The 17,477-nt window shown below is 30.9% G+C and overlaps 1 protein-coding gene across 1 annotated transcript in view; it reads left to right on the top strand.

Moving 5' to 3' along the window:
* GABRB3 (Gamma-aminobutyric acid receptor subunit beta-3) overlaps positions 1–16,742 on the top strand; it is an 89,312-nt gene extending 72,570 nt beyond the window's left edge. Inside the window, exons 2-4 of the mRNA XM_012937820.3 lie at positions 8,263–8,478; positions 10,536–11,069; positions 14,993–16,742. Coding sequence (XP_012793274.3) covers positions 8,263–8,478; positions 10,536–11,069; positions 14,993–15,838 — 1,596 coding nt within the window. The 3' untranslated portion in view covers positions 15,839–16,742. The remainder of the gene's footprint in view (positions 1–8,262; positions 8,479–10,535; positions 11,070–14,992) is intronic.
* The last annotated feature ends 735 nt before the right edge of the window (positions 16,743–17,477 follow it).

Genomic DNA, 17,477 nt, shown 5'->3' on the forward strand with positions numbered 1-17,477 from the left:
AGATTTCAATATCTCACTCCTGTAAAAGATCAGTCACTGCACGAGCAACTCAATAGTAACGCCTCAGACTGTAAAACTAGATGGCTTAGGTTCAGATACATCAGAGATCATCATTTCTCTCAAGATTTCACGTATGCCGTGCTGATGAGACCTAGAATTCCCGTAGAATACCTCCAACCAACCGAAATTCGAACATAATGCACGTAATATTCGGCACTTAAACTAGTGGTACATTTCAAATTTACAGATAAAATTAGATCGGTTGTAAAGGGTCATTATCAATGTGACAGTGGTTACTATTGAGTGATCAATCAAACGAAGTGTAAACTATTTAGCATAATTGGGTGAGATTGGTAATTATGACTGAAATGTAATTTAAGCACTATTATTGCACTAATAAGTGAATTTATTGATTGTTTGTTGGGTTGAGTTATATAACTTAATTTAAACAATTTTTCATGTATCATCTTTAAAGATACTGTGAATCAATTATTGTACTGACACTAAATGATATGTATAAATTCGGAATTGCCACTAATAGCGCAATCCAAGACGATTAGTTAGGGCTGTTTGAAACGGTTAATTAAAATGACCTGCATTCTAGTATAAGTGTTCTCACTGAAAATCCAACCCAGTGTCTATCATTTCAAGTACCAATATGCTTTTTTATAAGCTTCCAAGTGCAAATATCCAGTAACTTGATCAATGGGTATTCTGTTTGCTCGTTTGAGTTCGAATTTTACTACTGCTGATATGATTAAAAACTGACCCTATCCATTCAATCAGACAATAAGAGCCTTTTCACTAATCAGAGAGGGGTTTTGTGGATATTATAGTAGGTTAACTGCTGAGGAGTCCCATACTGGGACGAAATGGCTGTCCAGTGATTCCGGGTTTTCCATGGCATTCTAGCTTCAAGTGACTCATGTATTCAACAATTGAATTTTCATTGATCAACAAATTTAAGATAATTTACAGAAATTCTAGTGAAAAGTTGGAACTGGTGGAATGTGAACATATGAAACAGATAACATCAGTAACAATAAAGATCGCATTGTTTTATGAACGGGTGGACGTTGGAAATGTGAACCACTGGATTCTGGTTAAGCGAGATTCGAATACCTTGAGTTTGGTATAAAAGAAAAAGTCATGTGTCAAAATTTAAAATTAATAGCTGTTTGACAAATCCGTTTGTTTTAGAATGTACAAAGTGGAAAACCATTTTTAACATTGATTGATCACTGAATAGAGATCAATCTCACGTTTGTCCAGTTCATTTGATGTTAACCGAATACTACCAATCAAGTTATGATGTGGCCACTAGTCTATATAACTCAATATCATGTCCGTTATGTTAAGATGCCAGGTGGTTAGAAGTAGCCAAGGGTAAGCTCACATGGAGTATCATTTCTCTCAAGATTGTATTTAAGTCGTGCTTGCGAGTACCAACCAGCACGAAACCTAGGATCACGGTTTGAAATATTGCTTTCCGTCAATCAATTGACATTAAACCCCATTTTACTATATTTTTTACTTATTTAGCTATCTTTCACGTTATATGCTCCTACGTTCCATGAACTTGAATTGATATTAATTAGGTCTTATGTCTAACAATGAGTCGGTATCCAATGACTGATTCATGATGACATTAAACACTGATCATTTATATTGTTAACTTTCTAACACACCTTTAGGCTAACAGTAATGTAAAAAATGAGAAGTCATTAAATTCATTGATCCATTAAATAATTTATTGTTTTCTTGTTTAAATATGTATGTCAATCAGTTATTTGTACTTTCAATCCCTCTTTTTCTCCTTAATCTTTGATTTTCTCTTTGTTTTTATTCTTTCTCTTTATTATTAACAACAATATTTCACTTTAACTTATATACTCTTGTGTTTCATTTTTTTTCTAATCAAGAAGAATTCATAATGCTTTTCATTTTGTTCATTCACTCTACTGTATTCGCCTTAATGTCTTAGAATTATTTTGTATAGATTTGTCAGTAGATGTATCGCTGTGTATATATATATATGTGTGTGTGACCAAGAGTTCAACAAAATTACATAATTTCTTTACAACTCTCTTTTGTTTTCTTACTTAATTGACGTTTTTTTTTACAGTAATATATTTACTATAGAATGTATAAGGTTAACAATTGATTGACATTAAAGTTATTGAAGAAGAAGAAACCGTTACCTGTTTATACTTAAATAAATCATATTAAATCACAATAAAAAGGTCAAAACACTGATCATACATATATATGTAACTGGAAAACAGAGAAAGACAGGTAGATGATTAGGTAATGCATTTCATAAGTAGGCCATTTTTTTCAAAATATAAACATAATCAGTGACCAGTGGAGTTCAACCGGGTCTGTTGTGAGATAGTAACTCATTGATGACAATGGTGGATGTGTCACTCAATTTCGTAGATTAGTTGAAGTTAGACATTAACACCGTTGGATACCGACCAGCTCAGTGGTCTAGTGGTTAAGCATTCGAGCACAAGACTGATAGATCCTGTGTTCGAATCTCTCTGGGCGGTATCGTGGATGCGAACCGCTGAGGAGTCCTACGGTGAGACGAAACGGTCGTCCAGCGCTTCCAGGTTTTCCACAGTGGTCTAGCTCCAATTGTCTCATGATCTCAACTATTGATATAAACATAAGTCTTCATTGTTACTGTTATTATTTTTCTCGAGGTTATCCATTTCATTTTCAGTTTGTTAATGTTTTGATTTTTCCTTTGATTTATTGATGAAATTCAATGTTTATAAACATAATGAATCTATAAGTAGAATTTATCATAGTTTGAAGGTCATTTGAAGGATTACCGAACAGCCACTTCATATTATTATGAAATCCTTTTTAGTAAGCACTCACAACCTTTAAATCTCTCAGCTAACGCCTAACTATTAGACTACCAGATCAGTATCCAAGCGGTATAACATTTCCAACTTTAGTGAATTCACGACATGATACGACAGTCATTCAGTGATGATATGGTTCAACTTTATCGGTCATCATCTCACCCTAGAACTTCAGAAACACATCACTAAGCAGGGTACCAGTGAACACAAATAATATGTGAAAGAAAATTACTTAATAGTATTTCTTTTTTATTATTAGATAATTGTAGAATTTCGATAGAACAATAAGAAGACGGAGTTGATCTGAAAAGTGTTTTCAGATCAACTCCGTCTTCTTATTGTTCTATCGAAATTTATAAAAGGGACTAATTGCTTTAAATTGTAGAATTAATCAAAATTCCCAATTAATAAATTTGAAGAACTCTATACAGTTATATCTTAACGAAGAATAAACGAATGGTAACTGCTAGGAATCACTTATGAACTGTTATATATATATATATATATATATATATATATATATATATATATATATATATATATATATATATATATATATATATATATATATATATATATACGCATTCGTATTCCTTTCATTTGACCCGTCGAATACTATTATACGACTTGTTATTCCTAAGTTATTCCCAACTTATTAGTTACAGTCTCTCACAATCACAACCATTTTTGGCTTCATCCTGGATAATTGCTATTTTTGTTTTCTGGTATGATGCGGCCTGACTTGCTTGTATATAAACTGAGTATGTGTGAAATATATGATTCACACAGTGGAAGGTGATATCGGTGTTCTGAACTCAACGGGCAGGATAGGGCTAGAGGATCTAATAAAGACTCAAATTGACTCTAGGCTGCTCGTGCTGGTTAATGCGTTATTAGTTTGGCACAGGACTAAGGTCATATAAGTCTATGTTCTAATTGGCGACTTAGTCACGTGATATTTGACGGGCCTACTGACATAACACATACTAAATGAATACAGTACAGACAACAAACATATTTGTATAGTGTTCAGACTATATTGAACTATTGTTCCAATTTAATTATATTCTATTTTCTTTAAGTCCAATATATTTGGTATGTAATTACTAATGGAATTCAGGACACACATTTCATCCTAAATGGGAATTTGTTAGTTGAATATAACTTAACTAAATATGTTGATACTGAAACCAAAACTCAGTACTTATTACTTCAAATACCAATGTATTTTTCGATGATCTGCTGATTCCAAATAAGTAGTATGTAACACCAGTCAGAAATGGAATGCATTCCAACAGAAGATTGAGAAGATCGAATTGAAGACAATAGGAATTTAAACAAATAACAACGGGCATGGAGGGATGATGAAGTTTGTAAGAGACAACAGATGAAAGATGTGCGAATAATGTATTTGATATACGGTATTCATACTGTGTGAAAACACTCTGTAATTTGACACTAAACAATAAATTGATTTCCCCTACTTGAATGCTCGGTTCATTACAAGTCGTTATCTTGGTGTATATCTTTTAAGTCTTGTTAGATTATCTCAATATTGCACATATTCTAATAGACACTGATTGATTTCAGTTATTAGTATTAACAATAATGGGAGATTAAAAAACCCTTAAAAATAATTTCTCAATTTGCGTAACATGAAATTGTTCATTTAAAATTCCTTTTCTTCCTTCCTATCAGCCTTTTTTGTCATTACAGCACTTCTGATTTTCACAAAATCTAAGGGTTTTTCTCATTTTTCAAATGTAAAAAGAATCAGTACGTTTAAACATATAATTATATATGTAGTAAACATTCAAGTGTACTTGAAGTACGCGTCACTAGTGTGTATACTTTGTGCTTTTTACGCATATCTCTCTGTGTATATACATGCGTAGCCATTTTTGTTCATGCAGTACAGATCTCTTTTATCTCTTTCTTTTCAATATAATCTCTTGAGTATGTTATGCAATCTATCCTCATTTGTTTCCTTCCCCACTCACCACCTATGAGAGAAACATCTTGTTAATAGGCAGTTTTTGTTTAAATAAGTAATTAATAACGATAGAAATACCAGTCTCCTTACTTTATGAACCTTTCTCTACTGTTTTCTGTTTCACCCAATTTTCTACAAAAAGAAATGAATAATACATATGATTATTTCACAATGTACATATTTTTCCGTATGATTTTGTTTTGTCTGAGTAAAAATGTAACAACAGTGACAGGAAGCGGGTAGGTAAGGGATAGCCCAAAAAAGAGAGAGGATAAACCAGAGTAAGGTGACGTGATATAATGGTAAATCGAAAAATACTCAGAGCTTTTTTTCCTTTTGTTTCCCCTCTCACTTTCTCTTGCTCCAAACTCTATCCATTATCATATCCATCAAAGTGAATTGAGTATTACATCCGTCATTTTTCTTATGAAGAAAATTTTTGAAAAAGAAATATCAAAAGCACTTATTTGCCTTAATTTATTCATAGAAAAGCAATGTCGAGACTATTTTAAGTGCTTTCTCATTATTGTACTCTTGTTTTATAATATGCATTTTCTATTCTGTGCATGTCTGAAAGTTTTAGATGAACTGTGCTATATATATATATATATGTCGAGATGTATTGTGATAAAAAATCCACTTTTAATATATATCAGTTAAGTATTCTTAAGGTAATATCGAGGCATAAGCACAGTATGCACATATGCCAATAACAGACTGATCAATTGCAGTCTTAAACCTCAATGCGAAGATACAAGTAAAACAATACCAAGTGAATTTAAATTCACCACATTACACAAGCAAGTGGCTATCAGGACTCAGTAGCTGAGTGGATAATGCGATGGCGTTTGAAGCGAATGGTACTGGGTTCGAGTCCCAAAGTGAACATCAACTCTGAGATTCAGGTACATCTAGCTGACGAGTCCTAAATAGGACGAGACACGCGTCCTGGATTCCACTGCTAGCCACTATCCATCACCTCTTCTGATAATTTTCTTTTTTTTCATGATTTCATTTTCTTCATTTTATCACACATATATGATGACGTCATAGGTTTATGATATTTTCATTTTAATATCTTGTTTCCAATATTACATCATTATATATATATATATATATATACAATGGGATAAAATGATATACATTACTAAAATGTATACTGTCAGTATAATAATAATAATAATAAATGGGTAAATGTTAATTTACTTAAATAAATTAATTTCATTTTTAACCACGGTCATATTCTATGGCTGTTTTTTTTATAAAAATGGAACAAACAATTAATTTTTGAAATTTTTCTTTGTTTTGTTTCTCTGTTTCTTTCTTCTTTTTTTTACCCCTGAGTAATCTAGATTCTCTTTTGTGATACAGTAAAAAAAATATTGGCAGACTATGTTAATGGAATATTAATGTATATATATATATATATATATATATATATATATATATATATATGTATACTTGTATATATGTATGTGTATACGTGGATATGCTCATGCCTGTTTACATTGTGGGTATGTGTATGTTGTGTAAGATAACTAGAAAAAAAATAAGGAGAATAAGCCATTTTCATTAGTAACACCAAGAATACCACTAATACTAAATACCATAGATACTTAAATATAATTATTATCATTATATACATATATATGTATATATAAAGAGAGTGAGAGAGAAAGAGGGGGGACCTTCTCATCTGATAAAAAAGTTTTTTTTCATTTTAATGAATCTAATGCAGTTCAACTTGAAAAAAAATCTGATTTTACTTTCTTCTATAAAGATTATAAGGAAACATGATCAAAGATGATTTTGTCGGATATTTTTTTTTTAATAAAAAAAGTATAATGTGAATATAGTTTTTTGGCAAGAAAAATACAATTAAGTTTTCTCAATATTACATAATTAGAAGAAGACAGATTTTAAATTAAACGAGAGTAACCAGTATGAATGATGGGTATAATCTATTTGGTCATTAGTATTGGTAAATAAATTCACGATGTACATATGCCAACAAGAGATTGATCAATGACAGTCCTAAATAACAATGGAAAAATACAAGTAAACAACATCAAATGAATTTAAAACTTCACTCCATTGCACATGTAGATGGCTATCAGAACTTAGGAGCTAAGTGGATAATTCGATCACATTTGAAGTGAAAGGTACTGGATTCGAATTCCAGAATGAACATCAACTCCTAAATAGGATGAAACGCATGTCCTGTACTCCACTTCTAGCTACTATCTATCTTTGTTTCAAGATAGTTTATTTTGATGAAGTAACGCTAACGAGAACGTAACATTTTGACTGAGTGAAAAGATTATTAAATTGAGCAATTGGCAGAACATTATTAACCGATATGAACTAATCAAAGTACAGTAACAATACACATGTACATACATTTAAAGTTGATCACTCACTGATTATTTAATTAGTTATCATGATTCAATTAAGATCTATCAGAAAAGAAGTTTAATTGTTTTCAATAGACTAATTGACTTCTTTCAATACTTACAGTAGGAAGGATAATTTACACAACATTGTAATATTAACGATCAATACTTTCAGTAGAAGAAAATATTGACAATTCAAATGAATAAAACTCGAACTCAGTTTCTTTCCCTTTACCACCCACCTCGATGAGTTATCCACTGAGCTATTTAGTCCATAAAGTCACAAATTTATTTAATGAGTATGATATTACAAGTAAGTGCTTATAATTTCCACTGAATTTCAATGTGAACACCAACAACGGGATCTAGATATATTCAGTTGATGAGTCTCAAATGAAAAGAAATGTTAGACCTGAAGTCCACTGCCAATTACATAACGAAGTTACTAAAACTTGTGACACTATCCTAGCAAGACAATCACCTCTGGATGCAAGTATAGAAACAAGTACTGATTATTTACAGTATCGATTATCAACAAAGGGAAATTACAAATCTTAATAATTCATTTTAATTTTTAACTATCAGTAAACATTGTATCAATTAATATTCAAGGTCTAATTTGTTTTTCTTTATATGACTTATTAGTTTCTTGTTATCAGTATAAATTTATACAATAATAACAATATAAACAAATATAGATATTGTCTAGCAGTGAAATCTAGGACTCGCGTTCCGTTCTATTTAGATGTACCTACATCCCAGACAATATCGAGGCATGCTCATGATGCACATATGCAAATAAAAAAGATGATCAATTGTAGTTCTAAAGATCAATCAAAAGATCCAAGCAAACAATACTAGATAATTATTAACAATACTCTAAACTACTCAATTAACTATTCGTAACTATTATCATCTCAATGAAAATACTACAATAATATAATTAATTTATGAACATTAATTTCATTTATTTGTTTTATTTTATTCCTCTATTATACAGGATTGTACAAAAAATGGTACAACAAATACTGGAACTTATAGTTGTCTATTATTAATTATACCACTTCGACGATTAATTGGTTCTTATATTGTTACAACTTATATTCCAGAAGTTTTAATTGTTATGGTATCATGGTTAGGATTTTGGATTGATATTAAAGCAGTACCAGCTAGAGTAACATTAGGTTTGTTAACATTACTTGGTTTATTAACTGAAGTAAGTTTTTTTTGTTTTTCATAAGATAATTTGATTTGTTACTGATAATCGATGTTTTATACTCGAAGAGTACATTTTATTTCAATTGCCTAACCTGTTGTTCAGTTAGCTACTAGAACCAGTTAGCTAAATTAAATAAAACATATGACTATTGCACAAGTTATTGGTTATCTACACTTATCAGCTTAATGAATAACGCGTTGATGTTTGAAATGATTAGTGCTCAGTTCAAGTATGAGTGTGAGTACTAACGTTGGAATAAGGTCCTCAAATTCAAAACGATGAACAGTAGTCCAATCACTCTTGATGGAAAAACTCTGGAAGATGTAGAATCCTTCACATACCTGAGAAGCATCATCAATGAACAAGGAGGATCAGATGCAGACGTAAGGGCAAGGTTTAGCAAAGCAAAGAAAGCATTCCTACAATTGGAAATCATATGGAACTCAAAACAACTTTCAACCAATATCAAAGTCATAATCTTCAATACGAACGTCAAGACAGTTCTACTGTACGGAGCTGAAACTTCGAGAACTACGACAACCACAATGAAGAAGGTACAAGTATTTACAAATGGTTGTCTACGCAAGATACTCAATGTGCGTTGACCGGATATCATCAGCAACAGCCTTCTATGGGAGAGAACAAACCAGTTCCCAGCTCAAGGGGAAATTAGGAAAAGACGATGGAAATGGATAGGACATACATTACGCAGATCATCAAACTGCATCACGAGGCAAGCCCTAACTTGGGATCCTGAAGGGAAGCGGAAAAGTGGAAGGCCAAAGAACACATTACGTCGGGAAATAGAAGCAAATATGTTAAGGATGAATAAGAACTGGAAGGAGCTTGAAAGGATTTCCCAGGACAGGGTTGGATGGAGAATGCTGGTGAGTGGCCTATGCTCCTTCACGAGGAGTAACAGGCGTATGTAAGTAAGTAAGTACTAACGTTGGAATGTGTAAGTTCATCGAGCTGACAAATTTCGAATAGGACAAATTGCACATCTTCGATTCCACTGCTGAGTAATATTCAACGTTAGTAGCTACTTATGATGAAATGGCAATGTACTTAAAGAGCTTAATCAAATGAAGACCTTAGTAACAAAATTAGAAGATTCTAACCTTCATAAATAAAGTTAATCTTTATTGTTTGATGATTCATATTTTAATGTGTTCCTAAAAAACAAATTGCATCCTCATTACTACTGAATTAATGTTATCAGCCATAGAAAAATTAGAAATGTTGAATTTAAGTCAATAGATTCCTAATTGACAGTCCGATTGAAATCCACTGCATTCTAAACTTGAAATCAATAATTGAGAGAAAAAAGATGGTTCTTTTCTGTTAGCACATTTTATTTTTCTCCTAATAAAACCTTACAGTGTTATAAACTGATTAGTAGTTAATTTCTTAAAATGAGGATGTTATAGAGAGATGATTGTGATTTTACTATACTGAGAAGCTCCAGAGTTGTGTCAAACACTAGTCTACTGTTGTAAAGTTTTCAGTGATTGTTGGTAGTCTGTAAAGCCAATCATCTATCCAGATTGTTGAGTTTAATAATCGACACCATTGATTTGTCTTAGACAATTATTTAAAACAAGGAAACATTGAACAGGTGTTTCACTCTAGCAATGAGCTCCCCAGCATTGCATGTTCGCGACTCAACTAGGGATCAAGCCCAGGATCTTCAGGTCTCCAGTAGATTACTTAGCCTTTGTACCACCAAATTATTATCTGCTGATTTACATTTCTAACTTTGACCGATTTACAATATTGGACCATCCTCATCCATTGTCATTGAGTAAATAACTCACTACAAACAACTATGAGCTCGGTTCATTCAATATTATTTAAATGTTGCAAGAAGGTTGAATCAGCACATTAGGCTATTTGGAAGTCTGGACTGAAATACTCTTATCTTGATCATGTTTGTTATTTTACTGATTTAAAAAAAATGTCTTCAAGATATTCTATTGATAAAATCCATTGTCTTTCCTTTTTTCCCCTCTCTTTCTCTCTATTCTCTTTGTTTTAACCAAAAAAATAAACAGAGTAGCAGTGTTAGTTCACAATTACCTAAAGTAACCTATTTAAAAGCAATCGATGTTTGGTTAACTGTTTGTTTATTATTTGTCATCGCAGCATTAGCTGAATTTGCTTATGCTTATTTAATGACACCTAAAAATGACAGTCCTGAATGGGAACCAGAAGTGAGAGATTTAGTTAAAACTTTATTAGTAAATTATACTGGTGAAATTCGATGTTGTTGTTGTTTCACAAAGAATCGACATCATAAACCAATTTTCAAAGATAATAATAATAATCAAAGATCTCAGTCACATCAACCACGATCCTACATAGATACTACACATAAAAAATTTAATTCACACACAAGAGATATTGAATCTGATCCTGAATTTACAATGAAATCAACGAAAAAATCAAGTAGAACAAGTAGATCAAGGCATATCAAATCAACAAATCTACGTTGTAAAGTTTGTGAATCATATCAACCAGTATGTTGTACTTGTCCAGCTTGTGCTCGATTGAAATGTCCTGAAGCACCAAGAAAAAAACCAACACAAGTAAGTTGTATATGACTGATATTTTTTTCCTGAAAGATTTTAATCATTTGATATGATTATAAATATTTAATTGAATGCTTCAATCGGTTTCCTAAGCTCTTCTAGTAACTCCAAGGTTAAATCTACACGATAACTTAACCACGAGAAAAAAGGTGCAAAATATGGAAAGAATGCTTTACTCCACTATTAGTAATTAGGATATTTATAGCACTTCAGATGGCTTCGGGTTTTTGGAAGAATCTGGAGTCCTACTAAACGTAGTATCAGCATAGATGCCCACCCAGTCTGAAATGTGAAACGTGGTTCTTCACTTTCTAGATGTTCTTAAGAAACATTTATTCAATGCTGATTGGGTAAAATGTTTCTCAGTGTTTTCAGGGCCCCTCTGGGCTTTTATTGAAAAATACTCTGGGCCTCTCCAACAATATCAAATTATTGTTTTGAATGACCAGAATTTGTTGAATAGTTTAGAGATTTGATTTTAGGTGAAGGAAACACAATTTGATTTAAGTTTCGTGTTAGCTGCCACTCGTCGACTAGGTGCAACCCAACTTTTAAGGGAATTGATATTTCTTGTAGGATTCAAATCTGTCATTCCATTTCATAGTCTGAGACATTACCATTGAGTTTTTGAGATTACAACTGACCTACTAAAATACTAAGATATGTACACCAATTGATTATCAAGTAGTATCATATTTGTGTGATCATTACGATTGGTCGAATTTCATTGGTTAATTTGAAATGTGATCCTTAGTATCAGTGATCGGATGTTGTATTAGACAAAGTGAATTTAATAGTAGAACTTAACAGGTGGTTAATCAGTTATATCATTTTGACAGTTTCACAAAGATTCTTTCACGAAAGCTACCTCTCATTTTAAAATATTGAATTAATCCTAAAACTGTTGACTATGGTAAAAAAAGAATAGAATATAATGAATTTTACATAACAATCTTGAAAAGTATTTCAGATAAATTATTCATCGTATTGACTAAAATAATTTGATAGTATAGTGAGTAACTGACATCAAAACGCTATGCTTCTAAATATCAGAGTGCATCTTTTAAGCAATTGTTGATTGACTTGAATTCAAAAAGATTTTAGTTAACCGTGGATGTATGCTGTACATTAATCTCCGGTTAGATTCTTCCATAATTGTAAATATAATGTTCACACAGTAAATTCTTAACGTAATTTACAATTCTTAGTTCCGATGATATTTAAAGTACTAGTCTAAATTGTTTAGAAGAGATAGGTAGCAGTGGAATCCAGGATGCACGTTTCATCCTATTTATGACTCGTCAGCCAGATGTACTTACATTCTAGAATTAGTTTTAACTGCCGGACTGGAACAGAGTACAATAGGCTTCAAACGCCAAAGCATTATCCACTTAGCTACTAAGTCCAGATAACCACCCACTTGGCAATGGGTATGAATTTGAACTGAATGGTTTCTTACACTTTTATTAACAATTCTAAAGATATATTAGACTAATAGCTAAGTTTAAGATAGAGGTCAAATGTTTTATTCATTATACCGAGAATAATGAAACTAATGCCAACTAAACATTTCACGGAAGAATTGGAAAAAATGCCAAAAATGAAAAATAAAAACATAATTCTTATCGAATATAATATTGTTTGTTGGAATGAAGTGTGTTCCCTAAAAATTCATAGATTCAGGGAAAAAATCGTAGCACAAAATATTTCACTTATATATTCATACTACTTGTCAATAGTTCATATCATTCATTAAAAATGCTACCCGTAAGTCACATCCATTCAAATAAGATATCGCTTCCATTGCAAAACTAGTAATAACACTCAACAGCATATATTATTATCTATCATTTCTATTGAGAATTCTCACAACTGAAGTTTTCAAACCTGGATAAACATTCAGAAACTTCGTAAGATACGTGAACCAACTCATTTACTGGTAAGGTTTCTTTTTTGAAAGAGATTTTATCATCACAGAAACATTGTTCAGTCCTATTTTTTTCAGTTCTTTTTGTGTAAATCGGTGATATATTTGATTATGGATTATTCATTTTAGAAAATCAACCTTACTTCAATGGAGAAACCGACAGTTTTATGAATGAATAGTTTTTATGAGTAAACATTAATCATAAAATGCTGTTTGTGAATTATATATTGAAAAATTCAATTAAGAGTGACCTGACACTGTAATCTCTGCCACATTAATTTGGAAACATCTTAAATCACTGTTTAACATGATTTGAAAGCTTAGGAATATTGGATAAGTTTTTAATCCATGTTTATAACTTATAACCAGTACTCATTAAATTATATATAATATCAAATTCATAGAGTATAGATGTGACAGTGACAATGTTAAAACCCATAGGTTCGAACTTATTACTTACCCAAACTACTTAAAATCCTGTTAAGTCCACAATCTCTACAAATCCTTAGTGATAATAATAGTTATATGCTTACCAATAACTTAGTTTGAAACTAATTTCTTAATCCATATTGCCAAACCGTTACCAGTTTAGTTTAGCTATATCGAGAACAAGACAAGTATCATCAATGACAGTGGATGACAGTCACTCAAAATTATTGGCTGACTAAGGTCAGATATGTGAACAACTATGTATGAGCTGAGTAGACTTAAGGTAGCTCTCTATCAAACTTCATGGTTTTAGCCTTAAAACGTGATTAAGAACTGAATGTACACTGATAAATAGTTCCAAATAGTAGTCTATTGTTTTTCTTAATTTTAAGTGATGATCTCTACATAAAGTCACTTGGTGATACAAAACTCAAAAATAATTGATTAGTCAGTGAGTAAAGCAACCAACTCATTTCTTTCCTAAACGTAATTTTATTCATTAAATAATTGAAAAGTTCAGTATTATTTATCTCCTTTGAATGTTTATGAAATGTCATTATTTTTAACGTACATACTGAAAGCATTAGTTTCGTCATAACCGTTAATTACAAGTTGTGGTTCGCAACCGTACACAACACTAAACCACTAAAAAGTCAGATCAGTAGGGCTGATAAATCACAATATATTTACGCAATACACTCAACTCCATTATTTAACCAACGATCAAGAACCAGATATAGGCCAGTTAGCGTGTTTACCATACACAACATAAAGTAGTCAACAGGTAAAATCAAAATGGAACAGAATTGAAATAAATAACAATCCAAGATTATTTCTTATATATAATTCAGTTAGATTTGTCCATCTTCACTCATTGACCAATCACAGTTTGCTTCCAGGAGACGCATTAAGTTATTTTTGTTTCCCCACTTTTAAACATACTACTAATTAGTTATCTAAGCTCTTATAAATCAAATGAAGCCATGTTTTTTTAATAGTTGAATTCATGAATCAATTGAAGCTAGACTACCATGGAAAACCTGGAGGCACTGGATAGCCGTTTCGTCCTATTGTGAAACTTCACAGCAGTGCACATCAACTATTAAAATTACTAAAATATCCACAAAAAACTTCTCATATTAATCAAAATGTGCTCATTGGTGACGGTCTCCAAGAGGTATTTCCTACAGTTCTAGTGAGAAGCCGTGACCATTGCAGTTCAACTGAATCTATTGTGAGATAGTAACTCACTGATGACAATCGTAGATATGTCACTCAATTTCGTGTATTAGTTGAAGTTAGACATTAACACAGTTGGATACCGACCAGCTCAGTGGTCTAGTGGTTAAACATTCGAGCACAAGACTGATAGATCCTGTGTTCGAATCTCGCTGGGCGGTATCGTTGATGCGCACTGCTGAGGAGTCCTACAATAGAACGAAACAATCGTCCAGTACTTCCAAGTCTTCCATGGTATTCCCTTTTAAAACCATATTTATTAGTTGTTTATATATAGTTTTTATATTTTTTTCTTTCTTTTCTTTTTAAAAAAAATTAAATTTAGGTGAAAATATCAACAAAGCAATCAAAATTAAAATCAATAAATCATAATGAACTAAGAAAAATCAATAAAATCAAATCAAATTTAATTGATTATCCTAAAATAATAAAACCAATAAAAAAAACTAAATTAATCAATGAAAAACAATTACAATCAATAAATATTGATTCATGTCATATATTTATTGAACCATTCAATAATGAATTATTATTATTAAATAAACAACCTAAAAAATCTGCATTAAAAGTAAAACAATCAACAATATACAATATAAATAATAATGATAATAATAATAATAATTTAATCCATTCAAATAAAGAGTTAAAAATTACTACATTTTTAGATCATGGAGAGAAAAATATAATAAATGAATCAGTAACATATTCTAATCATAATAATCGTCATGATTATCAATCTCCTTCTCCTCATCCTCCTCCTTCTTCTCATCATTCTCATCTTGATCCTCGTAATCATCATGACAATCAGTATTATCAACAAATGAATCAATCCAATAAAAAATTATGGTATTTCAAAAATATGTTATATAAATGTATATGTTGTTTTAAATGTACCTATCATGATCATGATCATCATGATCATCATCATCATTCGAATGAAAAATATCAACCATTAATTAAAATGTTCAACAGATCATCTAAATCATATTCATGTAAATCAATAAAATTTATAAATTCTACTCATACTACTACTAATACTACTAATACTACTAATAATAATATCCCATATGAATCAAAAATTGATGCATATAGTCGATTCATTTTTCCAATATTCTTTGTTTTATTTTTATGTATTTATTGGTTTTTTTATTTAGTATTAGCTAAAGATTAATTTTAAAGACGAAGAAAAAAAGTGAAATGAGAATAGAGAACTTGTTGTATTCAATAGTTTCATTATAATTACAATAAGATGATGATGGTGACGATGACGACGACAACGATGATGATGATGATAATCAGTGATAAATGAATAATAAATCAATAAACATTAGATAGACTTAACAATCAATGTTATATAGAATTATTACTTATTGTCTTTCAGTTAATTAGTATCTTTTATACAAATATGTATACCTATATAGATATCTTAGTATAAAACTGTATACTTATGAGTACATGGATGTATTATATTATATATATATATATATATATATAAATGGATACTATTTAGCCCAATTAGTTAGAATAATTAAATTTATCTGTATTTCTTCGAATTTCTTATCATCTCTGACATTCCGTAATAATAATAATCTATCTTAAACTCTTTCAACTCTTCATTCTTTCACTTCTACTTTCCCTACAAATTCTAGTTATACACAGACTCTTTGTTGTATGATAACTACATACAAGTGTATACACTTAAACACATATAAGTGAATACAAAAACAAAACAAACAAAATCATATCATTATTAACATTAAAATCGCTTATCATAATTTGAATGATAAACATAGACGTTCAAAGGAATACAACACTATTATTATTATTATTATCTTTCTTCTCCAAACTAATGTTAATCATAATGATAATTTCACAAAGATTAGTGTAATAATAATCATAATAAACAATATCAAGAGTTATGAGTTATTGGTTGACTTTGTTTTGTTTCTTTCTTTTTTTCGATATTTTTCACTGCTAAATCGATCTTCTCTAGGTTTTTCTTTCTTTTTGTCACTTCCTCTTCCCTTCTTTCCATAGTTCAAAGAGAAAAAAGAATGTTTCTTCTAATTAATTTTTTTTTCTTTTTTTGGCTTGTTTTGTTTAATTTCCTATAAGGAAAAATGTACAGTTGAGTGTTGTTGTTTTTGTTGTTGATGATGATGATGACGATGATGATGATGATGATATTAATGCATATGCCATAAGTGTTTGTTCTATGGATGTTTATGTGTGTGAGGGGATAAATAGCTGGGTATGTGGGTAGGTTGGTATTTGGTTAAGGATAGAATAAGATCAAGACACTAAATTACTTGCTTAGTTTGATGTCATGAAATGGAAATCAACGGATTTTTACTCAGTAGTTTGAAAGTTACGCATTCCCTGGAAGAAACGAAGGTCCTTGATCCGATCCTCGTGGGATCCTTAATATTTAGTGTTGACGAATTCCAAATTGCGGCAAAACAATTGTTCCAAACTTCCTGGTTTTTACTGATTGTTTAACCAAAGTTAGTCCGGTATGAAAAATTTAAAAATCTATACCTGATGAAAAATTTGTTCAAGTAAAAATCATGCCCATGATATGGCCTTAAACTGTGAATAACATCTATGAGTTACATGACAGTTTACAGCATGAATTGAGATCAATTGAAGAATAATTAGAAAACTAAACAGTACTAAACAAATAGTCTTTGATAATGTTATGTTCTCTCAGATGAATGGTTTAATTGTGAAGGTTCCTTTGTCATTCTGCACAATATTATCAGTGTATACCTCATGTAGCCATAAGCTTTCTGATTATTTCACAAGCATTA

The sequence above is a fragment of the Schistosoma haematobium genome, chromosome 6 (assembly GCF_000699445.3).
Source record: "Schistosoma haematobium chromosome 6, whole genome shotgun sequence".
Lineage (NCBI taxonomy): Eukaryota > Metazoa > Platyhelminthes > Trematoda > Strigeidida > Schistosomatidae > Schistosoma > Schistosoma haematobium.